General features: G+C 47.3%; 1 protein-coding gene across 4 annotated transcripts in view; it reads right to left on the bottom strand.

Annotated features, from left to right (window-relative positions):
* SAE1 (SUMO1 activating enzyme subunit 1) overlaps positions 1 to 23,819 on the bottom strand; it is a 79,130-nt gene that overhangs the window by 8,706 nt on the left and 46,605 nt on the right. For 2 of the 4 annotated variants that reach the window (NM_001246619.1, XM_016946900.4), the window contains 1 exon segment: positions 4,099 to 4,243. The exons of 1 other annotated variant lie outside the window; for it this stretch is intronic. In NM_001246619.1, coding sequence (NP_001233548.1) covers positions 4,099 to 4,243 — 145 coding nt within the window. 4 annotated transcript variants of the gene reach the window in all.

The raw sequence follows: 23,819 nt of genomic DNA, 5'->3' as shown, positions 1-23,819 counted from the left end.
CAAAAGAATCACTTAAAGCCGGGAGGCAGAGGTTGCAATAAGCTGAGATCACGCCACTGCACTCCAGCCTGGGTGACACAGCGAGACTCTGATTCAAAAAAAAAAAAAAAAGGAACCAGATAACAGGCCAGGTGCAGTGGTTCATGCCTGTAATCCCAGCACTTTCGGAGGCCAAGCTGGGTGGATCATGAGGTCAGGAGTTTGAGATCAATCTGGCCAATATGGTGAAACCCCATCTCTACTAAAAATACAAAAATTAGCCGGGCGTGGTGGCACGCGCCTGTAGTCCCAGCTACTCAGGAGGTTGAGACAGAAGAATCACTTGAACCACAGACCACAGAGGCGGAGGTTGCAGTGAGCCGAGATCGGGCCATTGCACTCTAGCCTGGGTGACAGAGTAAGACTCCATCTCAAAAAAAAAATTAAAAAAATAAAAAAATAAAAAAAAATAGCTGGGCATGGTGGCGTATGCCCGTAATCCCAGCTACTCAGGAGGCTAAGGCAGGAGATTCACTTGAACCCGGGAGGTGGAGGTTGCAGTGAGCCGAGATCACGCCACTGCACTCTAGCCTAGGTGACAAAGTGAAACTTTGTCTCAAAAACAAACAAACAAACAAACAAACAAAAGAACCAGATAATAAAATATTTTCAGCTTTATGGGCCATATGGTCTTTGTTATAACTATTTAACCCTGCTGTGGCACAAAAGCTGCCATAGATAATATATAAATGAGTAAGTGTGCCAATAAAACTTTATTTACAAAAAGAGGTGGCAAGCCAGTTTGCCAAGGGCTATTCCAGATTAAAAGAGATACAAGTGGCTGACGCCTGTCTATCCCAGAAGTTTTGGAAAGCCAAGGCAGAAGGATGGCTTGAATCCAGGAGTCTGAGAACAGCCTGGGCAGCAGAGTGAGACCCCCATCTCTACAACAAAAATAAATAAGTATTAATTATCATTTAACTCAGGCAGATGTGCTTTGTATACTCTCTTGTTATGCGGTTCATAACTTTAAAAAATAGGAAACAGCCTGGTGAACATAGTGAGACCCTGTCAATACAAAAAAAAAAAAAAAAATTTAGGCAGGCTTGGTGGTACACGCCTATAGTCCCAACTACGCAAGAGGCCGAGGTGAGAGTATCACCTGAGCCCAGGAGGTTGGTGCTGCAGTGAGCTATGATGTGCCACTGCACTCTAGCCTAGGCAACAGAGAGAGACCCTATCTTAAAAAAAAAAAAAAAAAAAAAGGCTGGGCGTGGTGGCTTACACTTGTAATCCCAACACTTTGGGAGGCCGAGGCAGGCAGATCATGAGGTCAGGAGATCAAGACCATCCTGGCTAACACAGCGAAACCACATCTCTACTAAAAAATACAAAAAAAATTAGCTGGGCGTGGTGGCGGGCGCCTGTTATCCCAGCTACTGGGGAGGCTGAGGCAGGAGAATGGCGTGAACCCGGGAGGTGGGAACTTGCAGTGAGCCAAGATCGTGCCATCGCACTCCAGCCTGGGGTACAGAGCGAGACTCTGTCTCCAAAAAAAAAAAAAGCCATCATCTAAACATAGGCAGCAGTTTACAAGGTGCCTTTGTAACATCAGCACCGTGAGGTCAGCGGCTGATGACACTGTACAGGCTTGGATCTCATGGTAGCTCACTGGGGCACTCATCTCTTGGTGGAGGAATGACCAGTTTGTGAGAAGCAAGTGTTTCCTCTGCTGTGCTTCGCAGCAGGAAGAAGGACTGGGTCATGCAGGGCTTCAGTTCCAATAATCCCAGCCAGTCAGCCAGTGGCAAGCGGCAGCCGCTGAGCATACCTGGGGCTGGGTGCTGGGCCGTGAGTGTGCAGCCAAGTGACTATTTGGGCATTCAAAGTGATGAACGGTCTGGCTCTGCATCACCGGCCAGCAGAGTTGAAGGCCCTGCTTCCTAGAAGAGGAAAGCCACAGCCTAACGAGCTGCTGGCTGGTTTTCTCTCCAAAGTGGTTCCTTCCCTGCCCACCCTCTTTGGGGAAACCGCTTTTCCATGTCTCAGTCTCGTGTGCTCAGGCACTGCCACTCTATTGCTGCCTTTTTTTTTTTTTTTTTTTTGAGAAGGAGTCTCCCTCTCGCTCTGTCGCCCAGGCTGGAGTGCAGTGGCGTGATCTCAGCTTACTGCAACCTCTGCCTCCCGGGTTCACGCCATTCTCCTGCCTCAGCCTCCCGAGTAGCTGGGACTTAGGCGCCCACCACCACACCTGGCTAATTTTTTGTATTTTTAGTAGAGATGGGGTTTCACCATGTTAGCCACGATGGTCTCAATCTCCTGACCTCATGATCTGCCTGCCTCGGCCTCCCAAAGTGCTGGGATTACAGGCGTGAGCCACCGCGCCCAGCCTTACGCTATATGTATTGAGACACGGTCTCTCTCTGTCACCCAGGCTGGAATGCAGTGGTGCAATCTTGGTTCACTGCAACCTCTGCTTTCCTGGGCTCAAGCGATGCTCTAGCCTCAGCCTCCAGAGTAGCTGAGACTACAAGCACCAGTCATCGATGCCCAGTTAATTTTTCTATTTTTTGTAGAGACAGGGTTTCACCATGTTGTCAAGGTTGGCCTCAAACTCCTAAGCTCAAAGCAATCTGCCTGCCTCAACCTCCCAAAGTGCTGGGATTATAGGTGTGAGCCACTGTACCAGGACAATCATGGCTTTTTGGGTCAGGGCACCACAGGTGCTTCAAAGACCACTGCTGGCCCTAAATGGAGTGGGGTTTGCTGTTGCTCACCTGAAGTTCCCAGCAGGAAGTCAACAAAGAAAGGACTAGGGACTCTGGCAGACCTTACTGTTGATAAGAAACCAAGGTAGCATGCTGCTACTAGAGCAAGCACTGTAATGATACCTGGGGTGGGATCTGGGTTGGCTACTTACTACCTGATGCCTAGTACATAATAGCTGCTCAGTAAACTGCAGCCATCATTATCACTGCTACAAGCTGGAGGCACTGCAAAGCCGAGTTTAGGAAGCCTCTCAAGACATGGAAAGGGAATTAGGGTGTGTACATGATCCCAGAGCTGCTTGGAAGGAGATGTGGATGGAGCGCGTGGTGGCTCACGCCTGTAATCTCAGCACTTTGGGAGGCCAAGGTAGGCGGATCACCTGAGGTCAAGAGTTCAAGACCTGCCTGGCCAACATGGAAAACCCCATCTCTACTAAAAATACAAAAAAAATTAGCTGGGCGTGGTGGCAGGCACCTGTAATCCCAGCTACTCAAAAGGCTCAGTTAGGAGAATCGCTTGGACCCAGGCGTCAGAAGTTGCAGTGAGTCGAGATTATGCCATTGCACTCCAGCCTGGGCGACAAGAGCGAAACTCTGTCTCAAAAAAAAAAAAAAAAGAGAGAGAGAGATTGTGACCTAGTCACTATGTGGTCTTCTCCAATCAAATCCTAAGCCTGTTTATGAGAGCAAAAAGGTAGTCACGTAAGGTGAAAGCACGGAGTGTCCAAGTGAGAGGATGCTGGGAACATGGGTGGTTTTGCTGCTGGGGGTATGAATTGATAGGATACCAATGGAGGCAAGGTGGCAATGCTGACCAAATGATAAATTACATCCTTCTGACCCAGCAACTCCCTTCCTCCTAATTATCCTGCAGTTGTACCTGCACACGTACGACACAAGGTCACACACTGCAGTGTTACGCAGTTAGAAAAGCCTGAACACAACTTGAGTGAGCAGGCAACTGGTTCAATAAACTCCATCGCTTCACACGCTAGAATACTAAGGAGCTGTGGAAAAGAGGGAGCAAACTATGTACTGATCTGGAGATGTCCCCAAGAGATAACAAGATCACATAAAGTGAAAAAAGGTAGAGAATAATGTTTACAGATCTTACATTGCCTTGAATTTCGAACCACGTGAATATAAGATACTTATTGTAAAAATCAGAATCTGTCCCCTCTTTATTTATATATTGCTATTCTAGTGGAGAGGCAGAAGTCTACAGGAGCGAGCAGAATGTGGCAGGGTGCTCTCTGAAGGGTTTCTAATAAAAGAGCTCGTCAAATTAAGGCAAATCCTGAAAACAAACTTTATCTGTCCAGACTAAACAGTGATAAATACTGACACCAACCTGACAAAGTCCTCAGGAAGCAGGTCAGGACTAATACCCAGTGAGTCAAGCACATCATTTCGTATCTGGAGCAACAACTCAGAATCTTCCTCATATGTATCAGAACTGGGATCTCTTCCTTTATCTGTACGGAACTTTAAGAGCACTGGGAATAAGAAAAAGAAGGCAGGTTATAAAGCCACTTTTTTTTTTTTTTTTGGAGATGGAGGCTCACACTGTCGCCCAGGCTGGAGTGCAATGGCACAATCTTGGCTCACTGCAACCTCTGCCTCCCGGGTTCAAGCGATTCTTCTGCCTCAGCCTCCTGAGTAGCTAGGACTACAGGCACGAACCACCATGCCTGGCTAATTTTTGTATATTTAGTAGAGACGGGGTTTCACCATGTTGGTCAGGCTGGTCTCAAACTCCTGACCTCGTGATCCACCCGCCTCGGCCTCCCAAAGTGCTGGGATTACAGGTGTGAGCCATGGCACCTGGCCACCTTTTTTTATTTCTTCAACAAACATAGTCAGAGAGGCAATCCAATAATTATAAAAGCAATTTACCTTACTGTGAAAAGTGCTGTGACAGCATAATAGGGCGTCTGACACCCTCTGTAGGGTGGTATCAGGAAGGCTTCCCCGAGGAAACAATTCAATGAAGTATATATGAGTTTGAAGGGGGCAGAAAGCAGTGGAAGCTTTCAGTAGAGGAAAAAGGCTCTATTAAGACCTGGAAGAGCCGGGTGCGGTGGCTCACAGCTGTAATCCCAGCACTTTGGGAGGCTGAGGCAGGTGGATCACAAGGTCAGGAGTTCGAGACCAGCCTGGCCAACATAGTGAAACCCCGTCTCTACTAAAAATACAAAAATTAGCCAGGTGTGGTGACATGTGCCTGTAGTCCCAGCTACTTGGGAGATTGAAGCAGGAGAATCACTTGAATCCAGCAGGCGGAAGTTGCAGTGAACCAAGATTGTGCCACTGCAATCTAGCCTGGGTGACAGAGTGAGACTCCGTCTCAAAAAAGTAAAATTAAAAAAAAAAAAAAAAAAAGCCAGGCGCGGTGGCTCACGCCTGTAATCCCAGCACTTTGGGAGGCCGAGGTGGGAGGATCACGAGGTCAGGAGTTTGAGACCAGCCTGACCAACATGGTGAAACCCCGTCTCTACTAAAAATATAAAAAAAATTAGCCAGGCACCTATAATCCCAGCTACTTGGAAGGCTGAGGCAGGAGAATTGCTTGAACCCAGGAGGCAGAGGTTGCAGTGAGCCAAGATCGTGCCACTGCACTCCAGCCTGGGCAACAGAGCGAGACTCCGTCTGGAAAAAAAAAAAAAAAAAAAAAAAAAAGACCCAGAAGAGGCAGAGTGTGATGGCACACATCTGCAATCCCAACACTTTGGGGGGCCAAGGCGTGAGGATCGCTTGAGCCCAGGAGTTTGAGATAATCCTGGGCAACATAGTGAGACCTCACTGCTACCAAAAAAAAAAAAAAAAAAAAAAATTTAGCCAGGTATGGTGGTGCCTGTAGTCCCAGCTACTAAGGAGGCCAAGGCAGAAGATCACTTGAGCCCAGAAGGTCAAGGCTACATGAGCAGAGATCTCATCACTGCACTCCAGCCTGGGTGACAGAGTGAGACCCTGTCAAAAAAAAAAAAAAGAAGAAAAAAAGGAAAGGAAAAGGAAAAAAGGGAAGGAAGAAGCGAAGGGGAAGGGGAAGGGAAAGGGACCCAGAAGAGAGATGATAAGGAATGGGAGGTACACATTCTAGGCAGGACCAGTTTAAAGGCTGCTTTAGCCAGAAGGGCCAGCTATATACTTAGACCCATCAAACAGGAAGGTCATTACAAACAAAACTTCCTTTACTATGAAAACTATCTCAATCCCCATAAACGGATGTTTAATTTTGGTTGTGAACCAGAGGAAAGGTTCAGATGATGGCTGTGAGTCAGAACTACTGTGTAAGAAGACCCCAACAAGGCTATAACTTTTATCCCAAATAAAGACAAATAGGAGCAAAAGACTAATTAGGCTGGGTGCAGTGGCTCACGCCTGTAATCCAAGCATTTTGGGAGGCCAAGGCGGGTGGATCATCTGAGGTCAGGAGTTCGAGACCAACCTGGCCAACATGGTGAAACCCTGTCTCTACTAAAAATACAAAAATTAGCCAGGCGTGGTGGCAGGCACCTGTAGTCCCACTTACTCAGGAGGCTGAGGCAGGAGAATCGCTTGAACCCGGGAGGCAGAGGTTGCAGTGAGCCGAGATCGTGCCACTGAACTCCAGCCTGGGCAACAGAGCGAGACTTCATCTCAGAAAAAAAAAAAAAAAAAAAAAGACTGGCCAGGTGTGGTGGCTCACGTCTGTAACGTCTGTAATCCCAGCACTTTAGGAGGCCGAGGCAGGCAGATCACGAGGTCAGAAGTTCGAGACCAGCCTGGGCAACATGGTGAAACCCCGTCTCTACTAAAAAAATACATAAATTAGCCAGGCATGGTGGCGCACGCCTATAGTCCCAGGTACTTGGGAGGCTGAAGCAGAAGAATCACTTGAACCTGGGAGGTTGCAGTGAGCTGAGATCGCGCCACTGCACTTTGCCTGTGCGATAGAGCGTAACTCCATCTCAAAAAAAAAAAAAAAAAAGACTGATTAACATACCAACACCTTCTAACTGCCCACTACACCTTGTCCACAGGTAACCTGCCTGCGGGTGGGCAGGCATTCTTGTTCCCTACATGCTGCCCAAGGAAAGGGCACAGCCAGTCTCGAGCCTTGTCTCTAAGGACAATACTCTTTCTCCCACATCACACAGGCTATTTCAGAACAGACATAGAGACATGGATCAGCTTCTAGGCCCAAGCCCTGAGTGCTTTACACCTGGAGAGGGGGCTTTACAGTTTGTCAGTTCTTTCATTGATATCTCTTCCATATATGTTGATTGAAAAAGTAGACTTATTCAGCAAATTATACTCTCTACCAGGACAAGGGTTCCTACATAAAAATTAAGGTAAATTGAAAACTACCAGGAGTTGCTATGAGGCTCTTTAAAAAATGCAAGTATTTGGTACCCACCCCAGACTGGAGCATCAGAGTCACACTTTTAAAAGACCAAATAGTTTTGGTAATGAGCAGCCTGTGTTGAGGACCATTCTCTAAGTAGAATTCATTCACTCCACCAGCCTGGCACTTACTTTGTGCCAGACAGACCTGGGTGCTAAAGGTCCAATGGCGAGTGAGTGAATCTTGGTCTCTGCATCTGTGAAGGCAATGGGTGGGAGAACAACTGAGGAGGACACAGTTTTAGAAGCTACAACAGGTGGCTCCACTGAAGCCTGGGAGACGTTCAGAAATGGGTTATAAAGTGTTCCAAGAAGATCTCAAACCACAGATGCCCAGGTAAAAAAAAAAAGACACACCCTGCTTCTGGGCTATGCTTTTCTCAGTGCCAATGTCAGACAAAGGCCCCTGGCCTGTATTTCTCTGGTAACTTCCACCTGTCCAGTATAGACGGGGCTCTGCATATCAGAGAAGAGGTAATTTCTTTCTTTTTCTTTTCTTTTTTTTTTTTTTTTTTTTTGAGACAATCTTGCTCTGTTGCCCAGGCTGGAGTGCAATGGCGTGATCTCGGCTCAATGCAACCTCCACCTCCCGGGTTCAAGCCATTCTCCTGCCTCAACCTCCCAAGTAACTGGGGATTACAGGTGCCTGCAGCCACACCCAGCTAATTTTTTGTATTTTTAGTAGAGACGGGGTTTCACTAAAAATAGAAAAATTCCTGGTCTCAAGTTCCTGACCTCAGGTGATCCTCCCACCTTGGCCCCCCAAAGTGCTGGAATTACAGGCGTGAGCCACAGCACCCAGCTGGTAATTTCTTTAAAAAAAAAAAAAAGAAAGAAAAGAAAAAAGCTCCAGAACACCCATTGACTCTTCTGAATACTGTTTGCTTTCTGAGAATGTTACTCTCTTCTCTTTTTCAAGAACACAGCTTCTGCAACCCTCAATGCTACCTCAACACTTGGCAGTCAACTCAAAGCTATAACAATTGGCCAGGTGTGGTGGCTCATGCCTGTAATCCCAGCACTTTCAGAGGCTGAGGCAGGTGGATCACCTGAGGTCAGGAGTTCAAGACCAGCCTGGCCAACACAGTGAAACCCCATCTCTACTAAAAATACCAAAAAAATTAGCCATGCATGGTGGTGGGTGCCTGTAATCTCAGCTACTCGGGAGGCTGAGGCAGGAGAATCTCTTGAACCCGGGAGGTGGAGGTTGCAGTGAGCCGAGATTGTGCCACTGCACTCCAGCCTGGGCGACAGAGCGAGACTCTGTCTCCAAAAAAAAAAAAAAAAAAAAGGCTGTGACCATCTAGATGATCTGGATGCCAGAGAGCACTGATCTGCTACCACCCAATACTTCTACTTTTGTAGATGTCCTGCTGGTATTCCGATTGTAGTAAATAAATGCAACTGAGTAACCATTTTGGGGCAGGGTAGAGAAATGACTGCAGAAGTGGCAAGTACTGCCTGTTTGGACCAAGCCTCTTTTCAAAAAATGTCCCATAAAATAAAGGAGGCCAGGTGCAGTGGCTCACGCCTGTAACCCCAGCACTTTGGGAGGCTAAGGTGGGCAGATCACTTGAGGTCAGGAGTTTGAGACCAGCCTGGCCAACATGGTGAAACCCCATCTCTACTAAAAATAGGAAAATTAGCCGAAAGTGTGGTGGGTGCCTATAATCTCAAGTACTTGGGAGGCTGAGGCAGTAGAATTGCTTGAACCCAGGATTCAGAGGTTGCGGTGAGCCGAAATCACACCGCTGCACTCCAGTCTGGGCTACAGAGAGAGGCTGTCTCAAAAAATAACTTAAGTAGCCGGGCATGGTGGCTGATGCCTGTAATCCCAGCACTTTGGGAGGCCAAGGCGGGTGGATCACGAGGTCAGGGGTTCAAGACCAGCGTGGCCAAGATGATAAAACCCCATCTCTACTAAAAATACAAAAATTAGCTGGGCATAGTGGCGGACGCTTTTAATCCCAGCTACTCGGGAGCCTGAGGCAGGAGAGTCGCTCAAACCCAGGAGGCAGAGGTTGCAGTGAGCCGATATCGTGCCACTGCAATCTAGCCTGGGTGACAGAGCAAGACTCTGTCTCAAAACAACAACAACAACAACAACAACAACGACAACAACAACAACAAACCAGTAGGAAGGGTGATAATAATTACCCGCTTAACAGGTTATCGTGAAGATCACATGAGTGCTAAGCCATGTGAAATGTTTAGTATAGTGCCTGACACATACTAGGCACTATAACGCTTTGGGCTTCGGTGCTCCCACAGCTATATTTTCTTTCTCTCTTTTCTTTTTCTTTTTTTTTTTTTGAGACAGAGTCTCGCTCTGTTGCCCAGGCTGGAGTGCAGTGGCGCAATCTCGGCTCACTGCAAGCTCCGCCTCCCGGGTTCACGCCACTCTCCTGCCTCAGCCTCCCTAGTAGCTGGGACTACAGGCGGCCATCACCACGCCTGGCTAATATTTGTATTTTTAGTATAGACGGGGTTTCACCGTGTTAGCCAGGATGGTCTCGATCTCCTGACCTTGTGATCGGCCCGCCTTGGCCTCCCAAAGTGCTGGGATTACAGGTGTGAGCCACCGCGCCCTGCCTATTCCCACAGCTATGTTTTCAAACCAAAAGATGAAAAGCTTTGTGGTAACAGCTGAAAAAAAAATCACCTCCTCTTGTTGGTCCCTTGTGACAGTTGGTGCTTGTGTCCCAGTGACAAAGAAATAAGATCGCACAAGAGTCATCTAGCACAGGGTTCCTGCCACTGTCCATCACCTTGCACCTGGAAAGCAGGCAGCCTCAGTTTCCACGTGACTGCTGCAAGGCCTCAGACTGTGCCCTATAAGCAGCCCATGCACAGCTTTGCCTCCATCTGCTCAGGCAGTGTTGATACCCTTTCTGGGTCTTGTTGCCCTGTTCTCTCAGGAGTGACTGACAGGACTAGCGTTTGACATTTGATGCAATATCCTCTGCTTTGGCTATACTAACAGATGGCTGGATTCCTTTATTTTTATTCATTTATTTACTTGTTTTTGTTTTTCTTTTTTTTTGAGATGGAGTCTCACTCTGTCACCCAGGCTGGAGACGCCCACAACCACGCCCAAATAACTTTTGTATTTTTACTAGTGACGGGGCTTCACTATGTTGGCCAGGCTGGTCTCGAACTTCTGACCTTAAGTGATCCTCCTGCCTCAGCCTCCCAAAGTGCTGGGATTATAGGCATGACCCACTACGCCCAACCTACCCATCCTACTTTACAGATCAGGAAACTGAAGTTCAGAAACATTAAATGACTTGGTCACTGTAACTCCCAAGTACTGGAGCAGGAATGTAAACTCAAATCTAGCTTCAGAATTTGTGCTTCTTAACCCTAATGGAATCCAAAAGAAACAGCAGGTCCATACAGGGACACAGCACCTAGGATTCCAAGTGGTCTGGTTCTTTGCCACCCACCTCAGGGGATCCCCCATTTGATCAAGTTTTTGTCAAATGCATTTTTCCAGATGGGCCTCGCCTCTGTTAATTTCAAGCTGTAAGTTCAGTGGGTGAGAAGTGGAGACCGTGGTCATATAAAACTTTGCCCATCAATCTTGAGAGAGTAAACCAGCTTCATCTTAGGAAGAAATAGGACAGCATTAAGAGCAGGAGCAAAGGCAGCAGCAGCTGGCCCCGCTGTTTCTCTGGGACCCTTGCCTGTTCCTGGTGCAGTTCGGCTGGACGAGGGCCGGCAGGCTGGCACCGTCCACATACCTCGCTGACCACATCTGAAGTCCTTGCAGGGCCTCTGGGAAGGGGGCCAATCAGTCCAGCCACTTATTTGCAGCAAAACAAACAGAAGCTGTCTTTTTTCACTCTTTCTCGAAGGTCAGACTCCAGTTAGCAGCAGTGGAGGGGGGCAGGAAGAAACCCATGTTCTTGACAGGCAGCAGCCTCAGAACTGACCCTAGCCCCTGACAAGTTCTCGCTTATTAAATTCTCCTCTTTGTTCTGCTTTCCGCCCCGCCCCAAGAGCCAAACACGCACACATACCACTGTTGACTCTGCATTTCTGAAGAGCACCTCCCACCAGTTTACACATTATAAAACTGTTCCGTTAAGATCAAACACTGTCAGGGATAGAGAGGTGCTCTACCAAAAGATGACTCATCAAATCGTATCAAAACACTGCACAAAATTAGAGTTCCAAACTTGATTAACTTCATCTGAACCTTTTAATTAACTCAGGATGCTGAAGTCTGGGGGGATGACATTCATTGCTGGAGATGATGGGCTAGTGTCTCGGCTTAGGTTCAGGACTTGCCCATGTAATGGAAAAGGCAAACTTTGGAAAAGAGAAACCAAGCACGGTTTCATGTTATTTATAGAAAAAACTGTGGATATGTGAATATACAACCACCTTTACAAAATAATGTAAGCACTCAAATTTAAATTTAATCTCAGTTCATAACATCAGGTTAGCGCTATAACGGGAATCTGGACAGCAACATTATTAATCACTGTTTGTTACATAAACTTCTATTACATTTAACTATTATGCCTAAATCTAATCACCAAGGCCACCGAATAAACCAGTACTTTAATAGGAAGAAAATAAAGTCACTGTCACAAATTAGCCCCTAATTGCTGGCCCCCAAAAACAGTTCAATTGTGGGGGGCAGGGGAGTTGAATCTATATCAAAACTTCATTTACCTGAGAGAGGCCCAAAGCTTTTCTGTGCCAGACACCTCGGCCCCAATTCCCTGGCTCCCTGCAGCTGAACGTAGACTCCTCCCCAGGGTTGGCTCACTTTTGTTTTTTTTGTTTGTTCGTTTTAAGACAGAGTCTCGCTCTGTCACCCAGGCTGGAGTGCAGTGGCGCGATCTTTGCTCACTGCAACCTCTGCCTCCCAGGTGCAAGCGATTCTACTGCCTCAGCCTCCTGAGTAGCTGGGATTACAGGCACGCACCACTACGCCCGGCTCATTTATATATATATTTTTTAGTAGAGATGGGGTTTCACCATGTTGGTCAGGCTGGTCTCAAATTCCTGACCTCGTGATCCGCCTGCCTCAGCCTCCCAAAGTGCTGGGGTTACAGGCGTGAGCCACTGCGCCCAGCCCCAAGGTTGGCTCACTTTATGGAGAGTCGCTATCTCTGGAAACAGCCTGGTAATCTGCTCCACTCCCAGGTGACATAAATTTCCAGAAAAATCGCAAAGTATGGTAGTACTACCTCTTATCCAACAGCCTATTTCCCAAGGCAAAGCCCTGGGCCTGACATTCAGTCGATTGTTCATTCAATAAATATACACTGAGCAATGACTGTGCCAGGTGCTGGGCTGGGCAGGCGAGGGCAGAATGGATGGTCTACCCTCTCACAGCATTTCAGAGGGCAATCAACAAAAACTACACAGGAGATAACAATGTCCTAACTCGAAAAGGGGCTTTGAGAGAGCCTCAGGGAGGTGCAATGAGGTGCCTTGTCAAGTGACCAGGCCCTCCACAGTTGGCAGAACCACCTCAGTCCTCATAGTCTCTGAATATTTGCCTGTCCCGTCCTCTGTATCTTCTCTCTGCAAAGCCTGTCCCTGGCCTGGACAGCTTTCCAACTGGAGGGCGGCAGCGAAGAGCACAGCTCTAGACTCCCTATTCTTCCACTTACTGTGACCTTGGGCAAGTGACAAGGACCGTGAGCCTCCTCTGCAAAATGGGAATCCCAAGGGCACTTGTGGGGTTTAAAGATTAAATGAACCAATACATGTAAAGCACCCAAGAGTGCCTGGGGCAATATCTTCCAGGTCTGTCACTGCTCTTAAGCAAAGTCCAGAAACCCAGCTCACACTCGCCCTAGAAAAGCCGATACACTTGCTGTGGTGACCTGTGTCACACAGTAGCTCATTTACCTGCATTACCATTAATTCAGCTGTTGGCTCTGGACACGATACTGCCTCAGATCTCCCTGTCTCCTGACATTCACTCCCAGCACAGTTTTTTCCCTTAGATACCTTACTCACAGTTTGTGATTATTTTTTTCTTTTTTTTTTTGAGACATGGCCTCAGTCTGTCACCCAGGCTGGAGTGAGCAGCACAATCTCAGCTCATTGCTGCCTGGACCTCCTGAACTCAAGTGATCCTCCTGCCTCAGCCTCCCAAATAGCTGGGACTACAGGCATGCACCACCATGCCTGGTGGTTCATTTTTTATTTTTTGTAGAGACGGGGTCTCACCATGTTGCCCAGGCTGGTCTCAAACTCCTGAGCTCAAGTTGTCCACCTGCCTTGTCCTCTGAAAGTGCTGGGATTACAGGCGTGAGCCACCATGCCCTGCCCAGTTTGTGGTTTTATATTCACCTGTGGAAACGAACTAGCACAAGGACTGGCTTGTCTCCTCCATTAGATTTTTATGCTCTGTGGGGCAAAGGCCATGTCACTACTTTATACTGAACACCTGGCACAGGGCTTGCCCCATAGCAGGCACTCAAAAAATATGTCACACAGGAAGCCTGTTTGAAGAATAAAGGATAACTAGGGGAGAAGGGCTCATGACAAAGTGACACAGGCTGGGCAATCCAGAGGCCGGGTGCGGTGGCTCACGCCTGTAATCCCAGCACTTTGAGAGGCCAAGGCAAGCAGATCAACTAAGGTCAGGAGTTTGAGACCAGCCTGGCCAACATGGTGAAACCCCGTCTCTGCTAAAAACACAAAAATGAGCCGGGTGTTGTGGCAGGCACCTGTAGTCCCAGCTACTTGGGAGGCTGAGGTACGAGAATTGCTTGAACCCAGGAGGCAGAGGCTGTGGTGAGCTGACATTGCACCACTGCACTCTAGCTGGGTGACAAAGCGAGACCCTGGCTCAGAAAAAAAAGTGACACAAGCTCCTGGAAATCCAAAGCCGACCTGGTCTGTTACTTACTGAATTGAAAAGTGTTCAAGCTATCTGGGATGGTTCTGTTTCTTATCAAGTGTTACAAACATGCTACACATGGAATACTCAGCAAGAAAAAAAGAAAAAAGCAGCAGCAGATACACAGGGCACCATGTCTGTCCTCAACAGGGAAACCCAATAGGAGTCCCACTTTCACCGTTGCATCTGAGGGCTAGGGTGCAGAACAGTCCATAGGTGTGAAGCTCAGAGGAGTGACATAGCTGGGCTGGGGGAGGAGGCAGGGACACTTCACGGAAGCCACTCTGATTCTGGCTCTCCTGGCCTCTAACCATTCACGGCATCTTGCCATCTGCTCAGTTCACCTCCACATTACTTTCCTTTGTTTACCTCATTCTGTTTTCCTCTTTAACCCAGAAACTTAAAAGTATGTGTGTGCACGTATTCAGTCATCCACTCTTCAAAAATCACTTCCTGAGCACCCGCCCTCCACCCCTACCCTATGCTAGCTGTGCTGGGGACCCAGAAGCGACCCAGACAGCCCCAGGCCTTGCCCTCACACGCGGAGCTCACAGTCTCTAGAGGGCAGGCTCGTAAGCCTCTGTCTGTCACCACAGCCACACAGTACTTTCATCTCTTTCTCTAGAAAACTTCACCTCTGGAGTGGCCGCCCCTGAAGACTACTCTGAAATGCCCCTTTTTGTGCTCCAAAAGTCCTGCCCACGCTTTCGTCTTTGCAATGAAACCCAGTCTATGACCTCACCAGGCATCAGCTCAGAAGAGGGAAAGAAGCTGTGCCTCGCTATTTGCATCTCACTCTCTACTGAAGAGGTTCCGAGGCGCCGGATGAAAGTTGTTGATGGCGAAAAGGAGCGTGCACTTTCTCAGAAACGAGCTCAAAAACAAGATGCCATTTTTTGCTTACCAAATTAAAGACCAGGATGACTCAACCCAAGCAAGAAGGCTGAGGGACCTGCACCCTCACCCACAGCAGAGGGGAGCACGAATGCTCAATGAACCATGTAAAAATGTGGTATTAAGGATCCCTATAAAAGGTCCTGACCCTTACCCGCTGAATGAATTACCTATAAATGTTCACTGCAGTGTTGTTTACACAGGATGACAGGGAGCAGAAGTGTTTGAATTTTGGGTATTTTCAGATTTTGAAATATTTGCATTGTGCTTACCGATAGAGCACCCCAAATCTAAGAATCCCAAATCTAAGAATCCCAAATCCAAAATGCTCCAATGAGCTTTTATTATTTTTTTTTATTTTTATTTTTGAGACAGAGTCTCTCTCTGTTGCCTAGGCTGGAATGCAGTGGCGGGATCTCGGCTCACCGCAAGCTCTGCCTCCTGGGTTCAAGCGATTCTCCTGCTTCAGCCTCCCTAGTAGCTAGGACTACAGGCACCCACCACTACACCTTGTCAATTTTTGTATTTTTAGTAGAGACGGGGTTTCACCATGTTAGCCAGGCTGGTCTTGAACTCCTGACCTCAGGTGATCCACCCACCTAGGCCTCCCAAAGTGCTGGGATTACAGGCATGAGCCACCACGCCCGGGGCCAATAAGCATTTTTTTGAGTGTTATGTCGGCACTCAAAACATTTCAGATTTTGGAGGCTTGGTGCGGTGGCTCATGCCTGTAATCCCAGCACTTTGGGAGGCTGAGATGGGTGGATCACTTGAGGTCAGGAGTTCAAGATCAGGCTGGCCAACATAGCGAAACCCTGTCTCTACTAAAAATACAAAAATTAGCCGGGTGTGGTGGCACACGTCTGTAATCCCAGCTACTCAGGAGACTAAGGCAGGAGAATCACTTGAACCCAGGAGGTGGAGGTTGCAGCGAGCAGAGATGGGGCTACTGTACTCTAGCCTGGGAGACACAGTGAGACTCTGTCTCAAAAAAACAAAAATAGGCTGGGCGCAGTAGCTCAGCCTGTAATCCCAGCACTTTGGTAGACAGAGGTGGGAGGATTACCTGAGGTCAGGAGTTCAGGATCAGCCTGGCCAACACGGTGAAACCTCGTCTCCACTAAAAATACAAAAAATTAGCCAGGCATGGTGGCGGGCACCTGTAATCCCAGCTACTTTGGAAGCTGAGGCAGGAAAATCACTTGAACCTGGGAGGTGGAGGTCGCAGTGAGCCGACACACCACCGCACTCCAACCTGGGTGACAGAGCAAGACTGTCTCAAAAATAAGTAAACAAATAAAAATGAAAAATTAAAAAAAATTCAGATTTTGGGTTCTTGGATTTAGACACTCAGTCTGTACCACATATAAAGACATATTGACAGAATGGAATATTACATGGCTATTAAAAAACTATGTTGAAACAGAGATTTTAGACACATGTTTTTTGCAACATTTAGGTTTTTTAAAAAAGCATATAATGGCCGGGCGTGGTACCTTCCAAGTACGCCTATAATCCCAGTACTTGGAAGGCCGAGGCGGGTGGATCACCCGAGGTCAGGAGTTCGAGAGCAGCCTGGCCAACATGGTGAAACCTCATCTCTACTAAAACTACAAAAATTAGCTGGGCATAGTGGTGGGCACCTGTAATTCCAGCTACTTGGGGGCTGAGGCAGGAGAATCGCTTGAACTTGGGAGGTAGAGGTTTCAGTGAGCTATCACGCCACTGCACTCCAGCCTGGGGGACAGAGTGAGACTGTCTCAAAAACAAAACAAAACAAAACAAAAACAAAACAAAAACAAAAAAAACCCCACAACCATGTCATATCCTACATTCAGACTGAGCTCTCCTACGTAAAAAAATACGACAGAACGAGGCCGGCAGTGGTGGCTCACGCCTGTAATCCCAGCACTTTGGGAGGCTGAGGTGGGTGGATCACCTGAGGTCAGGAGTTCAAGAGTAGCCTGGCCAACGTGGTGAAACCCCATCTCTACTAAAAATACAAAAACTAAATGGGCATGGTGGCAGGTGCCTGTCATCCCAGCTACTCGGGAAGTTGAGGCAGGAGAATCGCTTGAACCCAGGAGGTGGAGGTTGCAATGAGCCAAAATCACACCATTGCACTCCAGCCTGGGCGACAAGAGCAAGACTCCATCTAAAAAACAAACAAACAAGCAAAAAGCAAAAAAGACAGAATGAGGTAGGTACAACTGTTACCACCCCCATTTTAGTGGTAGGAAAACTGGGGCTTAGGAGAGGCTTATGGTCACGATGGATTTAAAAGTCACCACATTCTTAACCTCTACGTTATAGTGTCACCTTTGGAAAAGAGAAGAAACAGAAGACATGCCAATTTTTACAAAAATCACTTTAAAATGGATTTGGCTCCCCTAACCCAGAGCCCATCAATTTAAAATAATACAAACCACCATTTCAGACTAGCCCCAGCCCAATATTCTATTCCTTTCCTTAAAAATGTCAGGCGATTCCAGAGCTTGACTCTCACCTTTAAGGTGAAACATTCTAACTAGTATGAAAAAACTAATTTACAAAAAGAAAAAGGAAAAAAAAATCTAAAAGTCACAGGGAAATAATGTGGACAACAAGAATAAACTTCCATGGGCCCCTAATGCATTGCTTTGCCAACCACACCCTCTGGTCACAGAACTGTTCTGACAGAGCCCTCTACATTCAGAGCCACCCTGCCTGGTCACAAGCAGCAGGGAGAGAGGGTCTTGTCTCCAGCCCAGCACTTGAGCAGCACATGACCTTGACTCTAGGCATCTGCTGCTCTCTGCCAACCCCTCTTGCCGAGGGAAGATGGCACAGGACATTCCCGTGACTGTTGTCTGACAGTCAGAGAAAAGATGTGAGGCTTTAAACAAGAATTGCAGCTGGGCCTTGGGGCCTGTGAGCAGCTCAAACACAGGCTACTGCCAAGGGGGTGGGGGAGTGGGGGAGATGTGGGCCTGCTAAGAAAAAAAGCAAGGCAGGTTGCTGACAATGTTGCCCATTATTGTAATCTGATCTTGGTGAGCCTCAGTTTCCCATCTGCAAAAGTGGAATAAGAAAATGTCACGAGGTGCCTGTGAAGTTTAGACAAAATAATCATCATAATGGTATTATTAGTAATGCTAATAATTAAAGTCTGACTGAGCACTTTGTTGGGCGATGCTTAAACACAAGGCCCTGGGGATGACAGTGTGACAGCTCTGGCTCGTTTAGACTCTAACACTTACTGCGTGTGATGACCCCGGACAAATGACTTAGCCCTTCCAAGATTCAATTTCCTCATGTGAAAACAGGACAAGACCTGATCTAGTAAGGCTGTCATGAAGATTTAATATGATCACAATGCATGTAAAGTACGTGAACTGGTCAGGCACAGTGGCTCACGCCTGTAATCCAGCACTTTGGGAGGCCAAGGTGGGTGGATCACCTGAGGTCAAGAGTTTGAGACCAGCCTGGCCAACATGGTGAAAGCCCATCTCCACTAAAAATACAAAAATTAGCCGGACGTGGTGGTAGGCACCTGTAATCCCAGCTACTCGGGAGGCAGAGGCAGGAGAATTGCTTGAACCTGGGAGGCAGAGGTTGCAGTGAGCCAAGATTGTGCCACTGCACTCCAGCCTGGCTGACAGAACGAGACTGTTTCAAAAAAACAGTCAAAAAAAGAGACAGGGTGTTGCTATGTTGCCCATGTTGGTCTTGGACTATTGGCCTCAAGCAATCCTCCCACTCTGGCCTCCCAAAGGGCTGGGATTACAAGCCTGAGCCACCACACCCCGCCTGTAACCAGTAACTATTAATTCACAATGTGTGCCAGGCCTTCATCTAATCCTTCCAGTACTGTGTAGTATAGACTTGGTGCTGAACCTCTCTTGCAGACTGAGGAGCAGAGTCGGTGACTAACCAGTTCTGTTCTCTCATGAGCTCTCTGCTGTAAGGCACTGAGCTGCATTTGTGGGTCACCTCTGCCCTTCCCCTCACCTCTCCTGTTTCCATGGTGGTGCCTTCTTCCTTTCTGAATGACTGTGGTCTGCATTCTCTACCACTGATAAGGCAGTGGTGCGTGCGCGCGCGCGCACACACACACACACACACACACACAACTACGCTTTTTTCTTTTTCCTTACAAATTATTTTTAAACATCTGTGGTCATGACAGCAGCAAATCAACAAGCACTCAGCTGCTGCCCCATTATCGGAACCCATTTCCCTGTGGCTGTCTCTTTCTCAGCAGTTTTTGTCATTACTGGACACCAAAAACCCACTGGGGAATGTCATACCCAAATAGCGATGGCTGCCTATGGCCTGCTTTGCAAAGGTTACAAGTTCTAAAATAAGAAGTTTCTTCTGAAGAGAACTAATCACCAAATCCAGCCGGCATCCAAAGACAACGTCATTTAAAAATCACAAAACAGGAAAGTTGGGAGTGTGAATGAGGGGAAATTGAAGAATGAGGAAAGAAAATTTTCTAAATTATCTAACAGGCTGGGTGCAGTGGCTCACGTCTGTAATCCCAATGCTTTGGGAGGCAGAAGTGGGAGGATCACTTGAGCCCAGGAGTTCAAGACCAGCCTAGGCCATGGAGTGAGGCCTCTCTACAATAAAATTAAAAATTTAGCCTACAATAATCCCACCTACTCAGAAGGGTGATGTGGGAGGATCGCTTGAGTCCAGGAGGCTGAGGCTGCAGCAAGCTGTGATCATACCACTGCACTACAGCCTTAGAGCAAGACTCTGTCTTAAAAAAAAAAAAAAATTCTGTAAAATTTAAAAAAAAAAAAAAAAAAAAAGAGGCCAGGTGCACTGGCTCACACTTATAATCCCAGCACTTCAGGAGGCTGAGGTGGGAGGATCACCTGAGGCTAGGAGTTCGAGACCAGCCTGGCTAACATGGCGAAACCCCATCTCTACCAAAAATACAAAAATTAGCCAGGTGTGGTGGCGGGCACCTGTAGTCCCAGCTACCTGGGAGGGGGAGGCAGGAGAATGGCGTAAACCTATGAGGTGGAGCTTGCAGTGAGCCGAGATGATGCCACTGCACTCCAGCATGGGCGACAGAGCGAGACTCCATCTCAAAAAAAAAAAAAAAAAAAAAAAGGAAAAGAAAAAACAAGAAAAACAAAACAAAAACCATTCTCTTACATAACCATGAGACAATTATCATAACTTTAAAAATAAATAACATGGAAACAGTACTGCTATCTAACCTACAGACCTTTTTATTTGTTTTTTATTTTATTATTATTATTACTATTTTGAGATAGAGTTTCGCTCTTGTTGCCCAAGCTGGAGTGCAATGGCGCGATCTCGGCTCACCACAACCTCCGCCTCCTGGGTTCAAGCGATTCTCCTGCCTCAGCTTCCCAAGTAGCTGGGATTACAGGCATGCACCACCACGCCTGGCTAATTTTGTATTTTTAGTAGAGACGGGGTTTCTCCATGTTCGGCAGGCTGGTCTCGAACTCCCGACCTCAGGTGATCCACCTGCCTCGGCTTCCCAAAGTGCTGGGATTATAGGCGTGAGCCACCACGCCGGGGCCTCTTTTTACCAATTGTTCCACTAATGTCCTTTAGAGCAAAAGAAAAAAAACCTTCCTCTGTTCTCAGATCCAACCCAGGGTTACATATTCCAAGAGGCATGAGGTCTAACTGTCCATCCCTAGATTGTTAATTTCATCACTAAGCTGAGGTACAACCTGCCAGGGTTCTCCAATGTCTCTCCATGTAATTCATTTAAAAGCATCTTCTTTTTCGGAGGAGACAAAGTCTTGCTCCCAGGCTGGAGTGCAGTGGTGCAATCACAACTCACTGCAGCTTCGACCTCCCGGGCTCAACCGATCCTCCCATCTCATCCTCCTGAGTAGCTAGGACTACATGCATGCACCACTGTATCTGGCTAACTTTTGTATTTTTTGTAGAGATGGGGTCTCGTTTTGTTGCCCAGGCTGGTCTCAAAACTCCTGGGTGCAAGTGATCAATTCGCCTCAGCCTCTTGGGATTTATAGGGGTGTGCCACCAGGCATAGCATAAAAGCATCTGATAAGGAAACATCTACACTGTTTCACCGCAAACTGTTCCCCATTGATTTTAGCACTTTGATTCTTGATTGAAACAATTGTTACTACTATGGTGATAGTCAAAGATAGACTTTGTTATCTTCATAATTCCTTGTTTACATTAACTGATTATTCTTCTTGTTCTTTTGACATGCCCCTATCATTCTTAGAGCACTTCCTTACTTTCTGGCATAGCAGGATATTCCAAGCTCACCTGTAATTTTCCTACCCCAGATCTGGAAACAGCCATTTCTCCAAGGAACCCTGGTTTCTCTTTAGTGAGGAAAGGTATTAACATCTTGGCATGAGTGCGTTCAGTGCTTCTGGGATGTCTCTGGGCATAAACCCTCTCAACAATTCTAGGAAACAATTCTAGGAAATAAACACGTGTAAAAGTGGATATGCATACACACATACATCTATTACTACATCTACGTATAAGAAACCATGAGTTCATCCAGATAACTTCAATTCCAATCCAATACCACATGGCTCCTTCTAGCCTTTCCCACTGTCCACATTCATAGGAACACCCTTTTCTGAGAATAAGAAAACTTGATTCTCATTATTAACACTATACTTACCTATCTGCTCAATCTTAGAAGAACAGTAAGTAGTTTCAGAATTGCTAACCCCTATCACTGTGAAAAACAAACTTACTAGGCCAGGCAAAGTGGCTCACACCTGTAATCCCAACACTTTGGGCAGGAGGCTCGCTTCAGCCCAGGAGACAGAGACTACCCTGGGCAACACAGTGAAACCCCGTCTCTACAAATAATACCAAAATCAGCTGGGTGTGGTATTGCATGTCTGTAATCCCTGCTACTTGCCTATAATCCCAGCTACTTGGGAGGCTGTGATGTGAGGATTGCTTGAGCTGGGAGGGAGAAGCTGCAGTAAGTTATGATCGTGACACTGCACTCCAGCCTGGGGTACAGAGCAAGACCTCATCTGAAAACAAAATCCCTACTAAGCAGAGTTCAATATTTATTTAGAGTTTTTCTTTCTTTTTTTTTTTTCTTAAGATGCTCTGTCACCCAGGCTGGAGTGCAATGGAGCAACCTCGGCTCACTGCAACCTCTGCCTCCAGGGTTCAAGCAATTCTCCTGCCTCAGCCTCCCAAGTAGCTAGGATTATAGGAGTGTGCCACCATGTCTGGCTAATTTTTTTTGTACTTTAGTAGAGACAGGGTTTCATCGTGTTGCCCAGGCTGGTCTCAAACTTCTGAGCTCAGGCAATCCACCTGCCTCAGCCTCCCAAAGTGCTAGGATTACAGGCGTGAGCCATCGCGACCGGCTAGAGATTTTTCTTTCTTTCTTTTTTTTTTGGAGACAGAGCCTTGTTCTGTCGCCCATGCTGGAGTGCAGTGGTGAGATCTCGGCTCACTGCAAGCTCTGCCTCCCGGGTTCACACCATTCTCCTGCCTCAGCCTCCCAAGTAGCTGGGACTACAGGCGCCCGCCACCACGCCCGGCTAATTTTTGTATTTTTAGTAGAGACGAGGTTTCACCGTGTCAGCCAGGATGGTCTCGATCTCCTGACCCTGTGAGCCACCCGCCTCAGCCTCCCAAAGTGCTGGGATTATAGGCATAAGCCACCGCGCCAGGTGAGATTTTTCTTTACTTTGAGGGTATGCAGTCAAAATACTATATTGAACAGCTACTTGGGTTAGCTCCTTTTTCCTCCCTGCTTCACTGCACAAATGTAATTTGAAATACAGTACTTAACACATTTTAAAAGAAAAACGCAGGCTATGCACGATGGCTCATGCCTATAAACTCAGCACCTGGAAGGCCGAGGTGCATGGATCACTTGAGGTCAAGAGTTCGAGACCAGCCTGGCCAACATGGCGAAACCCCGTCTCCACTAAAAATACAAAAATTAGCCAGGCATGGTGGCGTGTGCCTGTGATCCCCACTACTTGGAGGCTGAGGCAGGAGAATTGCACGAATCCAAAAGACGGAGGTTGCAATGAGCTGAGATTGCACCTGCAACTCCAGCCTGGGCAACGAAGCTAGACTCTGTCTCAAAAATAAAATAAAATAAAATAAAAACATAAACGAGTAAGCAAAGGCTTTGACCTGGGAAATGGGCTTCCCTTTCCTATGACAGTACTTTCCCCTAACTTGGCTGGTTTGAGAAACCTGGGTGCTATAGAAAAATGCAGACATGCAAGTCACTCCTAGCTATCTGGATTCAGTAATGTGAGCTACAAGCAGGGACTCCGCATTTTTCAACGGTTTTCTCAGTGATTCTGACTGATAGATAGATTTCTTTTTTTTTTTTTGGAGATGGAGTCAGGCTGGAGTGCAAGTGGCGCGACCTCAGCTCACTGCAACCTCTGTCTTCCAGGTTTTCAAGCGATTCTCCTGCCTCCCCGTCCCGAGTAGCTGGGACTACAGGCACACACCACCATGCCCAGCTAATTTTTGTATTTTCAGTAGAGATGGGGTTTCACTATGTTGGCCAGGATGGTCTCGATCTCTTGACCTCATGATCTGCCCACCTCAGTCTCTCAAAGTGCTGGGATTACAGGCGTGAGCCACCGTGCCTGGCCAGATTCTGATATTCTATCAATAGGGAAACCACTAGCCTGCTCTCTCCAAGCTCCAGTCCCCTCTGAGGCTCAGCCTCTATCCTGCTGGCCCTGTGCATGTGTTGCTCTGCAATATTCTTCCCTTTCCCACCTGGCAAATACCTGTTCCGAGAAATACAGCTCAGATCTCCCCTCCTCTGTCAAGACTTCACAACTCCCCAAAGATGGTCAGACCTTCAGTTTCCTAAGTTCCCATAATAAATTACTTTGATTATTATGGAATAATGCAAATGTATTTAAAAACAGAAGAACGAGCCA

The sequence above is a fragment of the Pan troglodytes genome, chromosome 20 (assembly GCF_028858775.2).
Source record: "Pan troglodytes isolate AG18354 chromosome 20, NHGRI_mPanTro3-v2.0_pri, whole genome shotgun sequence".
Taxonomy (NCBI): Eukaryota; Metazoa; Chordata; class Mammalia; order Primates; family Hominidae; genus Pan; species Pan troglodytes.
Note: the sequence above shows the minus strand (reverse complement) of the source record. Positions and strands in the feature narration are given on the sequence as shown.